The sequence below is a fragment of the Stegodyphus dumicola genome, chromosome 7 (genome assembly GCF_044657685.1).
Source record: "Stegodyphus dumicola isolate Sdum_Otavi_A_Nest chromosome 7, ASM4465768v1".
Lineage (NCBI taxonomy): Eukaryota > Metazoa > Arthropoda > Arachnida > Araneae > Eresidae > Stegodyphus > Stegodyphus dumicola.
The window spans coordinates 32740142-32758858 of NC_140774.1; the positions used below are offsets into that span (position 1 = coordinate 32740142).

At 28.9% G+C, this 18717-nt stretch overlaps 1 protein-coding gene across 4 annotated transcripts in view; it reads left to right on the plus strand.

Annotated features, from left to right (window-relative positions):
- Nucleotides 1-18717, plus strand: part of LOC118186843 (glycosaminoglycan xylosylkinase-like) — a 35577-nt gene that overhangs the window by 8653 nt on the left and 8207 nt on the right. For 3 of the 4 annotated variants that reach the window (XM_035357006.2, XM_035357005.2, XM_085820067.1), the window contains exons 3-6: nt 360-446; nt 6522-6631; nt 7949-8120; nt 12198-12386. In XM_035357006.2, coding sequence (XP_035212897.1) covers nt 360-446; nt 6522-6631; nt 7949-8120; nt 12198-12386 — 558 coding nt within the window. Of the gene's footprint in view, nt 1-359; nt 447-6521; nt 6632-7948; nt 8121-12197; nt 12387-13707; nt 13878-18717 lie in introns of those variants that run through there. The other variant, XM_085820068.1, reaches the window with a different exon arrangement.

Here is an 18717-nt window from a genome sequence, read left to right on the forward strand (position 1 = left end):
GTATGCCTCCTGTAACTGCCATATATATGCTCTTAATTACTCGCGGTAGGTGAGGGTGTATCCTGAACTTTCATGAAGGGCATGCTGTTGAATAAACAAAATTACATAAAACCAAATGAAAAAATTGTTTACCAAATTGTTTATAATAAAAAAAAAAAAAAAAAAAATGCATCTCAGATGCATAATGGAAAGGCATCCTATTTAGTAATATGTCTTCTGCTTCCCAATAATTTTGTGTTGTAGTAAATATACATTATCGATATGTTTTATTATAATGAAATCATTTTTGGGGGGGTGTTATAGTTAAAACATACAGAAATGATTGCTTATGCTAAATAGTAAGTTTCAAAATCTTATAGATATTCGAGAGAGTATGTCATCACTGGATCACCTTATGCTGGTGCTGACAGACATAATGGAGAAATTGCAGCATTTCACTTAAACAGGTTAGTAGTTCTTCATTATTATGGAAATGTCAGTTTTTTTTTTTTTTTTTTTTAATCTGATAATGTTGTTGAAGATATTTAATGATCTGTTTAATCTAGTGTCATAAATACGTAATTATTTTTTCAAGAAAACTGTTTAAATAACTTCCTATATTTTCTTTTTATTTATAGCAAATGTTTTGGTTAATTTTTGGATTATTGTAACTTATCGATTTTTTGGCGAAAATTTGGCGATCAACCCTGCTACAGCAACCTGCTAGTTTTTGTTCGGACGCCATTTTGTTTTCACGAAGTAAAGGCCTGTTTTTTTTTTAACTCAACATTTTTTTCCAACAATCTGCTAGCCGAATTACGCTTATGCTAGAACTTTTATGGAACAAAAGTGCTTAATCATGATGAAGATTAGGTGCGAAATTGGGAGAAAGTGCAGAATCGCAAACTGCTTGCCGCGTTTTTAAGAATTGCACATACACGGTATCCATGTACACATTGATCTATTTTCACTTAAAAAAGCATCACAGAATTGCACAAAAACGGCATTGCACACACTCTTGACTTTATCCATGTACACTGCTAAAGTCCTAGCTAGTAACCTTTATCGCCTTACCAAAATGTCACCAAACTACCTGTTACCGTATTCCAAAGATTAGCCAATGTTTTTAGTATTAGTCCTTTAGGATACTCATTTAACTTTACCTGTATCATCTAGGTGAAGAAATTGAATTTGAGATTAAAAAAGCCTGATGTCAGGAAAACATTCATTACTTTCCTAGGAACGTTTAGTGTTAATTGTGTGTTTGGTACTTTTCCATTATAAGCCTGCTACACATTTTATTGGGTAATTTAATTATAAACTATTTCTAGTTATAGGAGTAGTTTATTGATGATTAATACACATATCGTGTGACAGATGATGGCTAATAGATCATCACCTGCAATGTGCCAAAAAGCATGGCAGGTACAAAACAAAAACAAATGCTATGATTAAGTTTCTTGAAATTTTAATTCATTTAAATTTATTTAACTATTCATCTACATCTAGTGACACACCATTTGTTGATTCGCTTCCCTCTTGCAGTTCATTTCTTTCAAATTCATTTGTTTGTGTGTTCAATTTTACTGTAGTGGATTTAAAATTTGGGATTTACCGAGCAACAAACAAATGGTAATTATGTCCTGTAATTGCTGTGCCAAGAATACCGACTAACTTGTCAATCGAAATTTTTTCGTTTTCACTAACCTCTCTGTCACTTTCTTCATGCCTTTATCCATTTTTTGCAGCAATTCCACTTTTTGTTTGATGGACATCGAAACATGCTTTCGCTTTGTAGATCCTTTGGCAGCTCCAGAGTTGGAAACTCTTTTTGACATAATCGAAAGTTCAAACTTACTTTTTATAAAATTGCTCTAACAGTGTGCAAAAAATAATAAGCCGGATCCAATTAGAAGATTAAGAAACAATGCAATCTGCAACATTAACTGAAATAGATAATTAGATAACTTTAGCCTAGCTTATACTGTCCGTTATACATTAAACGTGCATGCGTAAACATATTATGCGCATGCATAAGTGCTACGCATGCGCAGAAAATTTGTACCTTTAAGGTCTGGATTATAGATCATTCCGGATTATGGACGTCCGGATTAAAGACTCCCATTTAGTATTCTCATTAATTCAAACTTATGTTTTTTAGTAACTAAAAATAATAAATTCTTGGTAATAATAAATTGCTATCTATAAACTATAATTCTTATAACTAGAAATTGTTTATAATTTAAAAAAACCTGCCAAAATTCATGGCAGGCACATAATGGGAAAGTACTGTCTTTTTAATTTCTTTGAACTTTTGTGAATAAAATTTTCAGTAGATTAAACTGCACATCTCTAAGAGAAAAGTCTTTTAAAAATTAAGGTATTTACATTATATCTTATCAATCATGAAAGGTGGATACCATCAAACCATGGAAGTTGGCAGAGTTCTCACCAATTATTTCTGAAGAATTACAAAGGAAGTAATGCCTCTTTATTTAACATTCAATCAGTATTTGATATCCACTTTTTTTTCCAAAAGTTCTTTTGCCGATTGCTACTATTGTTAAGCTCTTTGAGTTTTTGAAAAGCAGTGTTACGAATTCTGAGTACAAACTTCCCGTAGGTAATAGTTTCAGTCTGTTACTATTTTGATGACTTATAAATCTGAAAATAATCTACTGCTTGTTCTTCAGAACGCAGGACAAAATTTTATTATTATTATTATTATTATTTAAAATGCAAGGGGAAAAATACAGCAATAGACAGTTAATTTATATCTTTCTTCATAAAAACAAAATATAGCTTATTGAGGATCAGGGGAAATGATGTTGTATACAGTCTACCACTTTTAGTTATTTATTTATTTCTTAGGTGGTGTCTATAAAACATTACTTCTAAGTATGAAAATAAATGCAAAAAACCTTCTGTATGATGTTAAAATTCAAATCCCTTCAGGTTTTTTTTCCCTTGTAAAATCATTTTGATATTAAAATGTGAATTTTTAAAGTGTATTTAATTTATTTTGGGTGACTAATTAAATGACATTAATTTCATTAATTAATAACTTATTCAATTTTTAATTCCAGGAAATTTAAATTCCTTCTAATTTTACAAAAAAGTGGCCCTTAAAAGGGCTGTTTTCAAGAGTTATTCAGCCACATAGACAGTCAAAAATCTTTAATTCCGACTCGTCAGGACTTCGGCGATTCGGGATTATCGGTTTTTCCGGATTATAGATCATCAATTTAAATCTGGTAAGATGGCATGCAGAAATTATAAAATTAAAAATATGAAACCGTAATTTATGAAATAAAGAGCAACTATGATGTAAAAAGTATCAAAATTTACAAAAAAAAAAAAAAAAGCTTAATATTTATTTGTTTACTTTATTAAACATTTCTTTCAACCCGTGCATGCGTAAAGCATACATTACGCATAGTCAAAATTATAAAATTTCAACCAGAAAACTATTTGATGTGTATTCGTGATATTTATAATGACAAGGAATTTGATTTAAATCATATCAAAGACGGAGTACATCGATTTTTTTTCCAGATTATGGATGTCCAGATTAAAGACTTTTGACTGTACTATGAAATACAAGTATTTAAAAATATGTAAAAAAAAGATGATTCCATTAATTTATTTAATAACCCATTGATTTTTAAGTCCATTAAATTTAAAGTTTGGCTTTGGTATTTTTTTGAATAAAGGGAAACAGCTATTTCATAGATTTTTATCTAAAGTACTGTCTTTAAATGTTGTTTTTGTTGTTGCTGTTAAAAAGAAAATTACCATGTGCAAAAAAAAAAAAAAAAAAAAAAAAAAAAAAATTATTAACTATATATAATAAATATTATTAATATATTTATATTAGCAATTTCTGTTATCACATCCTAAAAACATATGTACTAATTCTTCCGTGCAACCATACGATTTCATGCAGTCATTTTATGTTGCATTTTTCTTTTTTTTTTGTATTTATGTAGTTAAAAATTAAATTTTGATTAGGTTTCAACATTTTAGATGCATTAAAATAATTCTGATTATTAATAACATGCAATTTCTGTCTTGTTTTTTTTAAATATGTCTATATACAAGTCTATAGAATGCTATATATCTTTTATGCGTAATTCTGCATGAAGAAAATTAGTAAGTTGAATTTTTGATTTTTTTTTTTTTTTTTTTTTTTTTTTTTTTTGGTGGGTGGGAGCTCACTTTACTTTTAGTTTGTTGAAGTCAACTGTTTAATGTTTCATTGCTTATCAGAATAATGAAATAAGTCCTTTAAAAACATCTTAGCAGTATGTAAAAAGTCACATTTAAATACATCATGTAGTTTACAAGATCACAATTACAATACTTAGTTCTGAATTTTTTTTTATTAATGTTTATAATAGTAGGATATTTTGCTTTACTGTACTACAGAATTTTCCTATAACTGAGCGGTAGATGATTTGAGAAATTTTAAAAGATTATTTTCATTATGGTCAAACAGTATTTGCTTATTCTTTTATTGCAAATTTTAAACTTATCTTCATTTTATCAATCAAATGTTCAATAATCAAGCCTTTTTTTTTATACTCCTTTTCTGCAGCATTATTTATTTCATTTATGTGTGAAATGAAGACCGATTCTTTTAAAAATTATAGTGTCCCTTACATGCATTTCATCACCTTTTAAAACATCTCACAGTTTATCTAGTATCCTTTAAATTCATGAAAATCAATAGAGTTTTGACTAACAATCCAATAGATGTTTTTGAGATATAGTCAAAACAAACAAATAGAAAAATTAAAAATATCTTCACCATAAAAAGCAAATGCATGGTACCTTGCCTATCGAAAGCAATCAGTTCCAAAATGGTTTTCATTATGTGGGATGCTTTTTCCCATAGGAATAATTTTAACATTCCTGAACTCTATTCTAAATTGTGGCATACTAAAAAACTTCAAAGAATATTAAAAATTAAAGAGTGTTGTAAATACTAGGAATTTATTAATTTATTCTTTACAAAAATATTTATCTGCACAATGTATAGTTTTATGTTTCTCAGTTTCTTTTACTGGAATATGTTCCTTGTCTTTTATTAGAAGTGGAAGTCTCACCCGTGATTGATCTATCTGTCTTTGTTTCATTTGGGAACTAGATTTTTCAAGCTTGTGTCTGATGTAGTTATCTTCTTCTCCGTATCTTCAGATGATCACAAAATAGTTTATGGTATTGCTATTGAATAGTTGTGTCTCTGTCCTTCTGAACATGATCAGTATGTCACTTCTGCTTCTATAGTTGAAAACTGGACAGCATTTGCAGTCTCAGAAATAAATTGCTTTAGCCATCTATCCTTTACATACCATTTGCTGTTAAATAGTGTTAAATCAAGCACTTGATCCATAGTTGTCAAACCTACACAGGAGTATGACATAAAGTTGTACCATAGGCTGCAACAATTTAAGGGGAGGGAGCAGGTAACTAGAAACTTGAACAATGTCTAATAATTTGGTACTTTATTTTTAAAAGAGAGATTTAATTTGGCATCCAAAGGATTTAATATTCTTTAAGGACTGCAAATGATTTTTTTGTCATAGTTTTTTTATATATTGTTATTCAAAGCATTAGAGGGTATCAAAAGAAAGCAAATTATCACACATTTATTTCTTTTAATAATAATTAATAGGCAGAAGGTGTTGTTACCTGTATAATTTTTTACAAAATAATTGTCGCCCAGCTGATATAATGGTTTACATCGTTGACTGCTGTGCCAAAGGGCTCGGGTTCGAATCTTGGAGAAGGCATGAATGTTTATAGATGTATAATGTCAGTGTGGTATGTGGCGGCACTTTAAATATGTGGCGAATCAAAAGTATGGTTTGATGGGGAGAGCAGTGGCAGACCCTCGGATCTGTTCCACTGGGGTACTTTCCATCGAAATTGGGTGTGGAAGAGTTAAATCGCACTGTCGCCGGAATGATGTTCAAGGCTGTTTGTTGCCAACGGCAGGCGCATTGTAGCGCTCTCTGCCACGAGGAATTTCGTGCACTTAGGCTGACTATGTCAGACAAGTGAGCATAAATGGCAAAAACAACATACAAAAAAACTTGATTTTTCTAATTATATTTTTATTTGGATCTTTTCTGTTGTCAAACATGGTTTTATATGAAGATATATTCACCAGAATACATTGCCATATTAACCGAACTTTGATTCGTACATAAATAATGTGAATTTATGTGTAAATGCTAGAATAAAAAAAAAAAAAAATTTTTTTTGAACATATCTTAGCCGACATTATTGTCTTTTGGCCATTTTTCAGTTAAATATGTTATTATCTCTTATAACACTGTTATTGTGCTTAAAGCAAATTTTATTAATAAAAAGTATGTCTTTCTGTTTTAGTTTTTATTTGCTGAAAAGGTTAGCCTGAGAGCCATATTTATTATGTTTAGAATAATTTTTTTTCATGTTGTTTTGTGATAGAAAATGTATATTTGTTCTTTAAACACGTTAAAATATTTTTCCATAAAAGAATTCTGATATTTCAGGCTTTTAGGTCTTTGTCGATGTCCTTTAACTGTTGGTAGAATTATCAACCTTAAAACAGAAGTTTTACCTGTTGCATCAGAAAGTTTATCAAAGACATTTTTTACAAAAGGTATTTTTGGAAATTTTTTCATTTCTCCTTCAGTGTTGTTGAAATACATATTAAAGTTTGTGTTGTAAGTGTAACTCAAAGGTATTAATTACTCTCTGTGCTGTAAAATATCTAAAATAATCAGGTGTTAAAAAATGTCCGTTATTTATTTATTTATTTTTTTTTTCTTTCTTTCTTTCTTTCTTTCTTTTTTTCTTTTTCTTTTTTTTTTTTTTTTAATGATTGTAATGAATTCTGTGAAAACTGTAAAACTTTCTTGTGCAAGAAAATGTAGTAACTGTTATTTACCCCAAGAATCATGTTTGCTATTTCGAAAGAAAAATTTTTTAACTAAAGAAAAGTGCCAATTTAATTTTGTATCATGCTACTTTTCCTTTTTCTGCAACGCAAACAACGCAGACACATGACAGTGAAAGTACGGACAAACAATGTAGACTACAAATAAACAAACTCTGTTATTGAATAAATTAAAAATAATTTGAGCAATTTGATGGTCTACAGAAATAAAAATTTATTCTTTATTTTAGTTAAAATGAATTTCTAGATGTTGTTTGTTTAGTCATATAAAAATACCATATTTACTTGCATATTTCGCTCTGTCACATAATTTTCTTCTTTGTGTTTTTCAGTTCTCAGAAAGGTTTGATTTTATGGTTAACATACATGGTATGAATCAACAGCAAAATAAAATATATAATTAAAAAGGGTAATGAAAGTAATAACTGTAATTAACTCCTTTAAAATATAGAATGCAGTAATATATGCATATATTTATATATTTAAATTACTTACTTTCCAAAATATGAAAGAAATGAAGAAACAATGGTAAGCATTACAAAAAGTGCATTTTGTGTTTTGTTTCATGTAGTTTAAAATATTTTAACTGTACGATTTTAAGATAGTATTTTAATAAATTAAATAATTTAAAAAATAAAATACTTTAAATAAAAGAAAATAAAACTTCTAACTTGCATAACAGTAAACACATGCATAGAGGCAACTGGAATTTTTCAAACATCTGGATAGCCTATTCTGCCGGACACTCTGGCTGTTTTTCTTCTGTTTGATGATATAAAGTACAAAATGATGGTTGACTGTACTATTTTTACTTTATACTAGATTTGCTACATATATTTTATTTTGTGGTCTAAAAGCAATATGCCCTGCCTAGAATTTTCATTGGAAATGAATGTAAAATTAGTGAATGATTTCTGATGTTTCTTTTGTCATATGTCTGATTTAGTAACTTATTATAATAAAGCTTTTATTTCTTTCTTCTTTTCATGTATGAAGCTAAAATATAGTTCTGATTTTCAGAAAATGACACTTGTTTCTATGGACATTGCTACTACTGTTCTCCTGCCGATCCTGCATGTGCTGTAGGAGATGTTATGGAAGGAGCTATGATTCTCATGCTTCCAGAAAAATACAGACTTAAGAAGTACCGTAGTCCATGGCAGAGAACATACAAAGATACAGTTACAGCTCGGTAATTTTAATTCTATTGATATGATGATGAGATTTTATTCCCATATGATGATAAGATTTTAATTAATTCACATTAAAATAGTTTTCTGGTAACTAGTAAATTTGATAAATAATTTTTATGTAGTTTAATATAGTAATTCTGAATTGTGGTGTTGCAAGTTACTAGTAGATCAGTTTTCTAAATTCAGTCATTTCCATCTCTCCCCATCAAGGTGCAAGTGATCAAGGCTTTTAATAATAGTAGTGTAGTTCATGTATATGGAAATATTTATATTCTGTAAAACATTTTTAAAATTCCAAATGCATAAACTTTACAAACTGGTAATGGGACCTTAAAATTTACTGTTCAACATCTATATCCTCTTGAAAAGGCAAGAAAAAAAAAAAAAAAAAAAAAAAAAAAAAAATTGAACTTTAACAATTTTGTTGTGCTTTTTTCTTTTTTTTTCCTATTAATGATTAAATTGAATATCGTTAGTTAAGTTTGTGTAGTTAAATTGAAAATATTTTAAAAATATTTAGTTCATTTATTAATTGATACATGTTGTGTATAGCCAGTTTTGTAATTGAAGTGTTTGACTAATTAGTATTTTTAATATTTTTATAGAATAGTGATTTATGTACTTAATTGTATGTATAACTGAGTTAGATGAGCTCTTGTCAGAGTTCAGGTGTGGAGTGTGTTAAGGAATATTATAAAGGCTTACTTGACGCTTGTTAAGGCTTACTTGAAGTATTGGCTTACTTGACGCTTCCCCTTCTGAACATGTGACTTGAAATTTTATTCTTCTTGAAGGTAGAATTCGATGCACTATGCAATATAATTCAATTTAGATTCTTTGATGGAACTATTCAGTTCTTGCGTTTTGAGCCTTCAGGCATTTTAGCCTATATTGTATTCATGTAAATATGAAGCTTAATTAAAATTTATGTAAAACCCTCCAGGCCAGTCATCTCATTTTGGATTATGAATGATTCAAATTTGATCTAGAATTTCGTAGCAAATTATGCTGAGATAGAGGCAAACTCGCTTAACTTTTTTTTAGGAATTTCACAAATACTCAGTGCTGTACTTTTGTTGGTACAGCAGATATCTATGCAATACTTTGTTTTTTAAGCTTTTGTAGGTCAACAGAGCTATATCGTTGTTGATACAGTTGTAAAAAATCTGGAGATTTGCAGGGAGAGGAGGCACGAAAATGGTATCTTTCAATCTCATAAGAAAAAAATGATGCGAGATTAAATATGAAGATGGGGGTAGCTAATGCATTAATGTGCCATCTTCTCATCTTGAGCATCTTGATCAGGATAGTCATTGAGATGCTCGTGCAAATGATCTCATCTGCCTGTCTAATAGTGAGTCAGACAGTGGTCTTGTAGATAGAGGTAATATTGCAATTTCCTTGAACTGTGAGCCAGTTTGTCCATGTATATCCTTCCAGTGTGGGTAGATATCTTCTGTATTAGGGAAGTTAAATGCACAAACTCTTTGTGAAATGTGTTAAAAAAATTATGAGTTTTGTATTTCCATGTAAAAAAAATTAATATGGGTTGCATACTTTGTTATGAATTATTAAAATCTTCATACAGTTATGAGTAACCGTGTATTTTTTAATTTTTTATCAACTGTTATTAGCATAAAAATAAATTAGCTTGTTGTAAGCGTGTCGAACTTTGATATTTTATTTCATTTTTGGTACTCTTCTGTTATCAGGACTGTATTAAAAATTGCATGTGTGCACATGTGTATGTATGCATGTGGTATATATGCATGTGTATAAATACATACATACATACCTACATATATGCAAGCATACATGAACATGTCCATCCATTGATACATGCATACAACATAAATTTCTGAATCTGGTCATGATAACAGAAGAATACCTTATTTTTGAATAATTTGAAACTTTCATGCCATAACAACATGTTAGAATGCTAATCTCTGCTGCCAGTGAAATTCACATTTCAAAAAACTAATAGCTGGTCATGTAGCTTAAAAAAATGAATAAAAATAAATCATTAAATTCGAGATCTAGCATTTAAAAATTTTTGAATAGTACTATATAAAATAGGGTTCACAAATAAGATACAAACTTCTAGTAAAATTAGTACAAAAATGTCTTTTTAATGAGTTTGCATATATAATTTCTTGGAAAAGAAATTTTAAATTTATGTCAAAGACAAATTTAAAAAGAAATTAATTTTTAGACACAAATCTGTTTCTAGCAATCTGAAAAACTATCTATAATTAGTGAAACTTAGCAACTAGTATAAAAATGAGAAAGCTTTGTATAATATATTTACGGGTGCCTCTTGGCGATAATTGGACACCGAGTTTGTGCAATTCTTTGAGTTGTTATTGTGGATTTGTGTCACAAAAATCACCGCTGGACAAATCCAAAATAACAACTCAAAGAATTGCACAAACTCTATATCCATGTACACATCGACCTATTTTCATTTAAAAAAACATCAGAGAATTGCACAAACTAGGCATTGCACACTCTCTTGACTTTGTCTATTTCAGCCATTTTACTGTGTAAACCACAAAATAACAACGTACTTCTTATCCAAAATCCGACACGCAAACAAGCCTTTCATCATTCAAATTCACTGCAATCATGCAACCAGTTAAGTCATACTAAGGTTCCCATAGCATTCAACTACTTGGGTTACGATAAATGAAACAACAACTTGGTGGCAAATGAAACAACAACTTAGCAATAATCCAAGGGGCACCTTTAAATCTACTCTAACCCATTTTATCTTTTTATATTTACGAAACAGAAAAAGTTAATTTGGACAATAATATGAGGAAATTTTACCATAAACATCTAGAAGTTTACTAGTAAAGTTTTTCTCTATGCTAGGATACTTCTATTTTTATTAGTTTAGAATTTTTTAAAAGTTTAATATTCTTGTGATGAGAAGTCATTGTGATTGCTTTTATTTTAAATTTATCATTTGAAATTCTTGGAATGCTTGTATCTGATGAGTAATTAAACATTTTTCCAGTAAGTATGTCCAACTGTCAATTAAAGAAAAAAATGCAAAATTCGTTCAAGTTGAAATAGTAACTTTTGACACCAAAATCATTTTACAATTTTTCTTCTTGTCACTAATTAGTTTCTTTTATAAGTCTTTCTGTTCCTTTTGTGTGTAAGGACTTCTAATTTTTTTATTGTTTAAAAATTGTTTAGCTTCTTCTGTTCATGAAAAAAATTTAGGTTAGTATCATTATTCCTAAATTTTAGATCTTATTTTTTTAAATTTCTATTTTTTCCTTTTGTTAACTTCAAATGGAATTTCAATAATATTTTATGTTTTATAAAAGTTTCACAATATTTCTAGAGTAGAAATAGGGGGAAAAGGATTATTGTTAAGTTTTGTGTAAACTCTGAAGTTATTTTTTTTACAAATGAAATTTTTCTTAATTCTAAATCTTAGATGCAAATGGCTTTATTATGTATTTTTTCTCCCTAGTTATATTTGAAAAACCTGAAGATTCATTTTAAGAAATTAAGAAGTTGTAACTTATTCAGCTTAAAAAAAAGAAATGCTAAATTCACGAGAACAAGAAAACTTTACAGAATTATGGACGGACTGAGATTACATAAATAAATAAATAAAATGATAGTAAAAATCTTTGGTCTCGCTGGTTGTGGCAGATTGATTGAAGTTCCATAGTTTGAATAATACTGTTAATTGTAATTAACCACAGAGTGATATAATTAAAACATTTATGAATAAATTATTACATAAATATTTCAGAATATTTTAAAAGTATAATTTATGTATGTAAAGCAAATGTGAGATGTAATTCCAATTATTTATGATTATCTAACATGTAAATGAACCATAAATTCAGGTGCATAGAAGAATGTGTGCATTGTTCTTAAAAATGTTTTTAAAAATGTATGTGATATTTTTATTAAAGTTATCATCGGGTCACTCCTGAGAAACTGAAGTAATTTTTTCTATATATAATTTTTTTTTAAAATTAATTATAGAACTCTATATAATTTTTTTTATTTACTGTATTGAAAATTTGTGTCTATAATTTTTTTTTTAGATGGGAACAAGATTTTAACTACTGTGATCAAATAAGAAAAATAAACATGTTTAAAAAGGGTAACAGATTATTAGATTTGATTGATGCTTCAGTCTTTGATTACTTAATTGGGAATGCTGATAGACATCATTATGAAGTTTTTGCAGATTTTCCAGATAGCATAGTCATTCTCTTGGATAATGGAAAAAGGTATTATTTTGCTTTAACTAATTTTTTATGCATGGATTCGCTTATATCATGTTATATAATGTAATTGTTACGTTTCTTGCATAGAAAATATCTTCCTGAAAAGTAAATTCAAATTTATGTTCTCTTTTAAAATATGCTTTCTTAATTGAAAAATTAAATTAATTTATCTTGTTAATTGTTTTATTTATTAAATGACTTTGGCTTTAATATTTTAAACATTTATTTGTTTTTATTAAATAGTAACAGTTTTGTAATGAAATTCTGATTAAATTGTTTCTCATTTCTTTATTTAATGAAAGCTAATATTATTTAATACAATTATGGTAGATTGGTGTTATAAAAAGCCTCAAATAATTAAAGATGTTTTATATTGGTAGTCTTCTGGCAGATTCAGGTAGCTAATGCATTGTATAAATTTATAGAAATGAGTCTTGAGCCCACCAGTTGCCACCAGTTTTAGAGAGATATGAGTATGAAACCACAAAATAAATAAATTTCTTCGAAACGAAAACTGTAATTATTTTATTTATTTTAAAAATATGCCAAGTGGATAAGATATCAGTGAACCAAGGTTTAATTACTAGCGAACCAGTTAGTTGTATGGTTGTTTTCATAGTTCTCCCAAGCATAATATGAAGGTAAGGCAACTGCTTTAATACATGAACCTAACCTATAAATGTCTTTTTTTAAATCTGTATTTCATTAATTTCAGATGATTTTTAAAGGTGTTATGCAGTAACGTAACATCTTTTATGGGTACCGATTGAAAGTTTTAGGATTAATATTTGATGTATCACATTAGAAGCTCTGCTTCTATAATAGTATGATTGATATATAAAATTTATAAAATTTGCAGGTTTCCCCCCCAAAAAAAAATTGCTATGAAAGGAACCATTTTAAAGTTACACTTGAGTTTTAAAGTCCTTACTTCTGAATAGTTATGTAAGGACAGAAAAAAATTGTCTTAGTTATTTGAATTGTGTGTTATTTAAATTATTATTAATATTATTCAATTTTAAATGATTTAATTAGCTGGCTACTGCTAGTATTTTGATTATTATAAGATCATTTTTTTTGTAAAATATGATGAGAAAGAGATTTTTATGAATTTTTATCCATTATGTTTTAAATTCGCCCCCTTCAGTATAAAAGTGTTTATATTACAAAACAAACCTTCCAACATATTCATATTTTTGGGTCAAAAAATTAACTATTCAAAATTTAGCTAACTTTTTAATACTTTGTGTTCTGTTCCTCACAAGCATAATGTATACAGTAAGTTTTTTATTTATACCTAGACTTTTTTTTTTTTTTTTTTCAGTATACTGCATTATTAGAAACATAGGATCTTGAGACATAGGAGCATGTAGTAAATTTTTTAGAAGTTAGAGGTGAATCTTCTTAAAATATCCAGGAGGAGAAGACAGATATAGAATATTTTCAAAGACAAATCTTGCTATTGATGCATTGCTCAATCTACAATTTTTGATAATTCAGGTGGAATGACTAATGAATTGCATGGATATTTTTAGTTATTGCTGTGATATAAAGGAGCAATGCATTAATTTTCTAAAATAAGAGGAATGTATGATATTGTTTTATTAATATTAGCATAGGAAAAATGTGTGCTAAGTAGAGTTTGGGAAGACTTAGTATTTTGAAAGAGAGTCTTGAGATGGATCTAAAGTATCAAGTCTGTGCTTTAATTCAAAATATTAAGCTATTTATTAATTTTAAATGTTAATATCATTAATTTATTTATTGCATTATTACTTTGCATACTATTACACATTTTCATTAACACTTATATTTACATATTTTAATATAAATATTAAATTTTTAATTAAAGCTGTATATTTGATATGGCTTGGGAAATAAATATATGTGTCATCATGTATCTTTGTTTCAGAACAATATAAAATTTGTTACCTCATATCTGAAGCTCTTTTGCTGTAATTGATTTCTTCTAAATAGATTAAATTATTTTAAATTAAACATTAGGAAAACCGAAGTATTTATGTATTGATCAAGTCATCTTGAACAAATTATAGTGTAATACACTTGGTGGCAATCGAGCATGTTTATTCAGCATTTTCAGTTTGATTTTAGTATTTAACAAATAACATACATTTTTGCTTCAAATTATTGAAATTTTGAGACGAAGGATGAAGATTTTTTCCCCATTTTCTGTAATTGCATACAGTTAACCTTCTTTTGTTATATGTATAGATTTTCATTAATATTATGAATAGAACTAATTTGATTACCAATTATTAAGTTTGCTTCAAAATTTGTATGTCATTTTGCTTGAAGTTTTTGAATATTTGAAAGAAAATTCAAAATAATTTGAAAATTTTCATATCAAAATTCATGTACAGGAAGTTTTGTTTGATTTTATATTTCTCAACCTTAAATTACTTAAAATATCTTTTAATCTTTCTTAACTTGGAGTAACAGCCAGAAATACTCAACAGAGTAAAGAGAAGACAATTGATTACCTTTCTTTAATCTAACTCAGTGATTTCCAACCCTTTTCTTGCATCAATCTCGTTCAAAAGAATGGGTTTCTTCATTGAACCTCTTATATTTTTACTTCCTTATACAAAGTAAAGAAAGATCTGTAACCACGAAAAATTTCGGTTATCATATATAAACGAAAATACACATTTTGACTACTCTCAAATCCATTTGAAAAATTTTTTCCATGACATCTATATGTACAGACAGAATGAAGGATTCTTTTTTCCAAAACATATTGTAAAATGAATTTAAAATAGATTCAAAGGGAATTTTTCGTGATGCCTATATGTATATTTATGTATCTTGCATAACTCAAGAGCAAGTTAGATGAAGAGCGTTGAAATTTTGTATATGGGACTGCTATAACATCTAGTTGTGTACCTCCCTTTGTTGTTACAATTAGCTACACCAAACATGTGTGTGTGTGCGTATCAGTTCTCTTACCTGGTTTGATGAGGACTGTTTTTTTATTCTTATATATTGATAAATACTTGTATATATTCTTATATATTAGTATTAATGATTTGCTTAGAAAGGATATGGTAATTCAACGTCCTGTTAAGAAAGCTCCAAAAATTATTATTTATGATGTAGATTCTGATCTGTCTCGAGATGATCTTAAGATTATGATTAGAGACCAAAATATGGTCTTTGAAAATGGTGGTTTTGACTTAAAATTTTCGATAAAAGGTAGAAAATATATATAATAGTACATTGGGTGGCCAGTGTAGATGCTAAGAAATGTAGAGAACTTATAAAAGCAGTAAAACTTAACATAAGATGGTCTCGTCTTAGAATTAAAGAAGTTTTGAAAGTAACTCAATGTTTTAAATGTTCAAAGTATGGGCACTTTCAAACAAAATACCTAGAACCGCAAATATGTGTTAAGTGTGGTAAAGTTGGACATAAATATTGGGAGTGTAAAGCTACTCCAAAATGTATTAATTACAAAGAGGCAAATGAAAAGTATGAATTGAAGCTTAGCGTTGATCATTCTAGCTTAGATAAAAATTGTCATTGTCACAAATGACAAATGTATCTTTTAATCAGTCATACTAATTATGGCTAGTAGAGGTGATGAAGACTTTAAAATGGTTCAAATAAATTTACATTACACCAAAGTTGCTGTAAATCAATTATATAAAGCTATTGAAAGAGGCTATAAAACAGCCTTGATTCAAGAACCACCGTATGTAGTGGATAATAAAGTTCAGGGAATCCTGATGAAATTTCAAACTTTTTGTGACAAAAATTATCCACGAGCGGCAATCGTTTTGTTTGACAGCTCTTCAGTAATGCTTTTGTATGCTTCCTCGAATATAGTAGCAATCAAAATGATCACTAATAATAGAAACATAGACCTTACCATTGTAAGATCTTCTTTAGTCCTGAATTGGTCTGTTTCTATGGATATATCATGTAACAATCATCGCTATATTGAGATTGCACTTTTAAACAGCTTACTTAGAGAGAAGAAATTTGAATGTTTCTATATTTGAAATTTGAATTGGCTAAATTTTTGCCCAGAACTGTATAACTTTAAATCAAGTTTCCGAAGAAAATTTAGAATATATTTCTGATTTAAATATTTATATTAAAGATCTTACTAACTCAATAGTGGACATCTGTAAGAAAAATAAGAAGATGAACATATTTAAACAGAGCATCGCTCTGGGTAAACAGCTGCATTGGTGGTCTGAAAAATTGGCTGTTTTAAGAAGCTAAGCTCGATTGTATCAAAGAAAATTTCAGAAATGTTACAATCGTATAGAGAAAAATTTGTTAAAGATTCAATATAAGAAGAAATTAACTGAATATAAACGAGTAATCAACATTAGTAAAAATTATGCTTGAGAACAACTATATGACACTTTGAATATTCATTAACCTTTTGGCATTCCTTACTATATTACTGTTAATAAATATAAACCAGCTTTACAAATTGCCTCTTTAAAATATCAAGATGGGTCTTGTACTAAGAATATAGATGAAACAGTGAATTACATCCTACAGTATCACTTTCCATGTGATACTACTTATGGAGATCTATCATGTCATTATCAAATTAGATCAAATTGTAGGATGCCTCCAGAGACCATAAATGATTATGATTTTACTTTGGATGAAGTGGAATTTACTCTTAAAAAGTTAAGTAAAGGTAAAGCTCCTGGTAAAGATGGCCTGACAATGGATATTATTTTAGAAATCTTTGAATGTAATAAAAAGTTCTTTGTAGCTATTCTGAATGAATGTCTTCAGAGGAGAATTTTTCCTGAATGTTGGAAAAAGGCTGATTTGGTTTTGTTCAACAAAGAAAGGATAAAGAAGATCCTTCCTCTTTTCGCCCCATTTCCGTACTGCCTTCTGGGGCAAGGTGCTGGATAAACTCTGACACAACGGTTACAATATTATTTATTATCAAATAATCTTTTAAATAAAAATCAGTTTGTTTTTATGCCAGGTAAAAGTACTACCCAGACTATAAATAATTTAATTTCTGACATCCTTCGAAATAGAAGGAATAATAAACATTCTGCAATTTTATCCTTAAATGTAAAGTGCACTTTCAACAATGTTTGGTGGCCAATTTTATTAAATTAAATTAAATTTATTATTAAAAAAATATTATTAAAAATATGAAATGTTCAAGAAATATCTTTTTATTAATTTGTGATTTTCTGAATGAAAGAAAAGTTTCCTTATATAATGGTAACAAGTGGCATCACAGAAATTACGAAAGGGGTTGTCCCCAAGGTTCAGTATCTGGTCCACTTTTGTGGAATATTGTTGCTAATATAGCTTTAAACATAACCTTACCACAAAATGTTAGTATACAAGCTTATACTGACGATTTTGTTTTATTGGCCACGGTAAGTGGTTGCCATACTATTGATAAAGCTTTTAAGTTTCGCTACTCAAGAATTGGAGAAGTGGTCGTTCCATGTTAAACTCAAATTTGATCCAAAGAAGAGTTTTCTTTTAGATATTTCCAAAACTAATACTAGATCAATACATCCTAGATGCAAACTGTATGGACAACCAATTAGAGTTTCTAAGACAATCAAATATTTGGGCATTATGATCGATGAAAAGCTCACTTTTATATCTCACCTAGATCAAATAAAGATTGAATGTACCCATATTCTTAATAGACTTAATAAAATGAATCTCCAAGGTAACATTCTTAAAAGTTTATATAAAAGAGCTGTTGAGAGAAAGATCTTGTATGCATGTGGTGCATGGTGGAGTGGACTGGTCTGAATGCATAAAAAATTTTTGCAAATTCAAAGAATCGCTTTATTGGGGATTACTAAATGTTTGTTTCCACAGTAGCTCTTCGGATTTTGGCTGGATGTCCTCAGATCGATATCTTAGCGGGGAAAAAAAAATGCTATCCTTAAATTTAAAGCAGGTAATAAAGCTGTCAATTGTTTCAGCTAGAGATTTTGACTTTGAGAAAGGTTTAGACATTCATCCAGCTTTGTTGAAAGGGTTGAATTGGCATAAAGACCCCCCCCCCAATATGACAGGCTACACGGTTTTTACAGATGGATCTAAATTAAATGGTCACGTGAAGGCACAGTGGTGTAGCGAGGAGGGGCAAGGGGTGTATGATGCCCCAGGCGCCGCTTGTAAATGGGTACCAAATGGTCTCCAAACCAGATTTTCATCATATCACTGTGTTTTTTTTGGGGGGGGGGGCGCCAAAAAGGTATTTTGCCCCAGGCGCCAGTTATGCTCGCTACTCCACTGTGGGGGCAGCCTTTTGTGTGTTCTCAGATGAGAAACTAAGCTTACAAAGAAAATATAG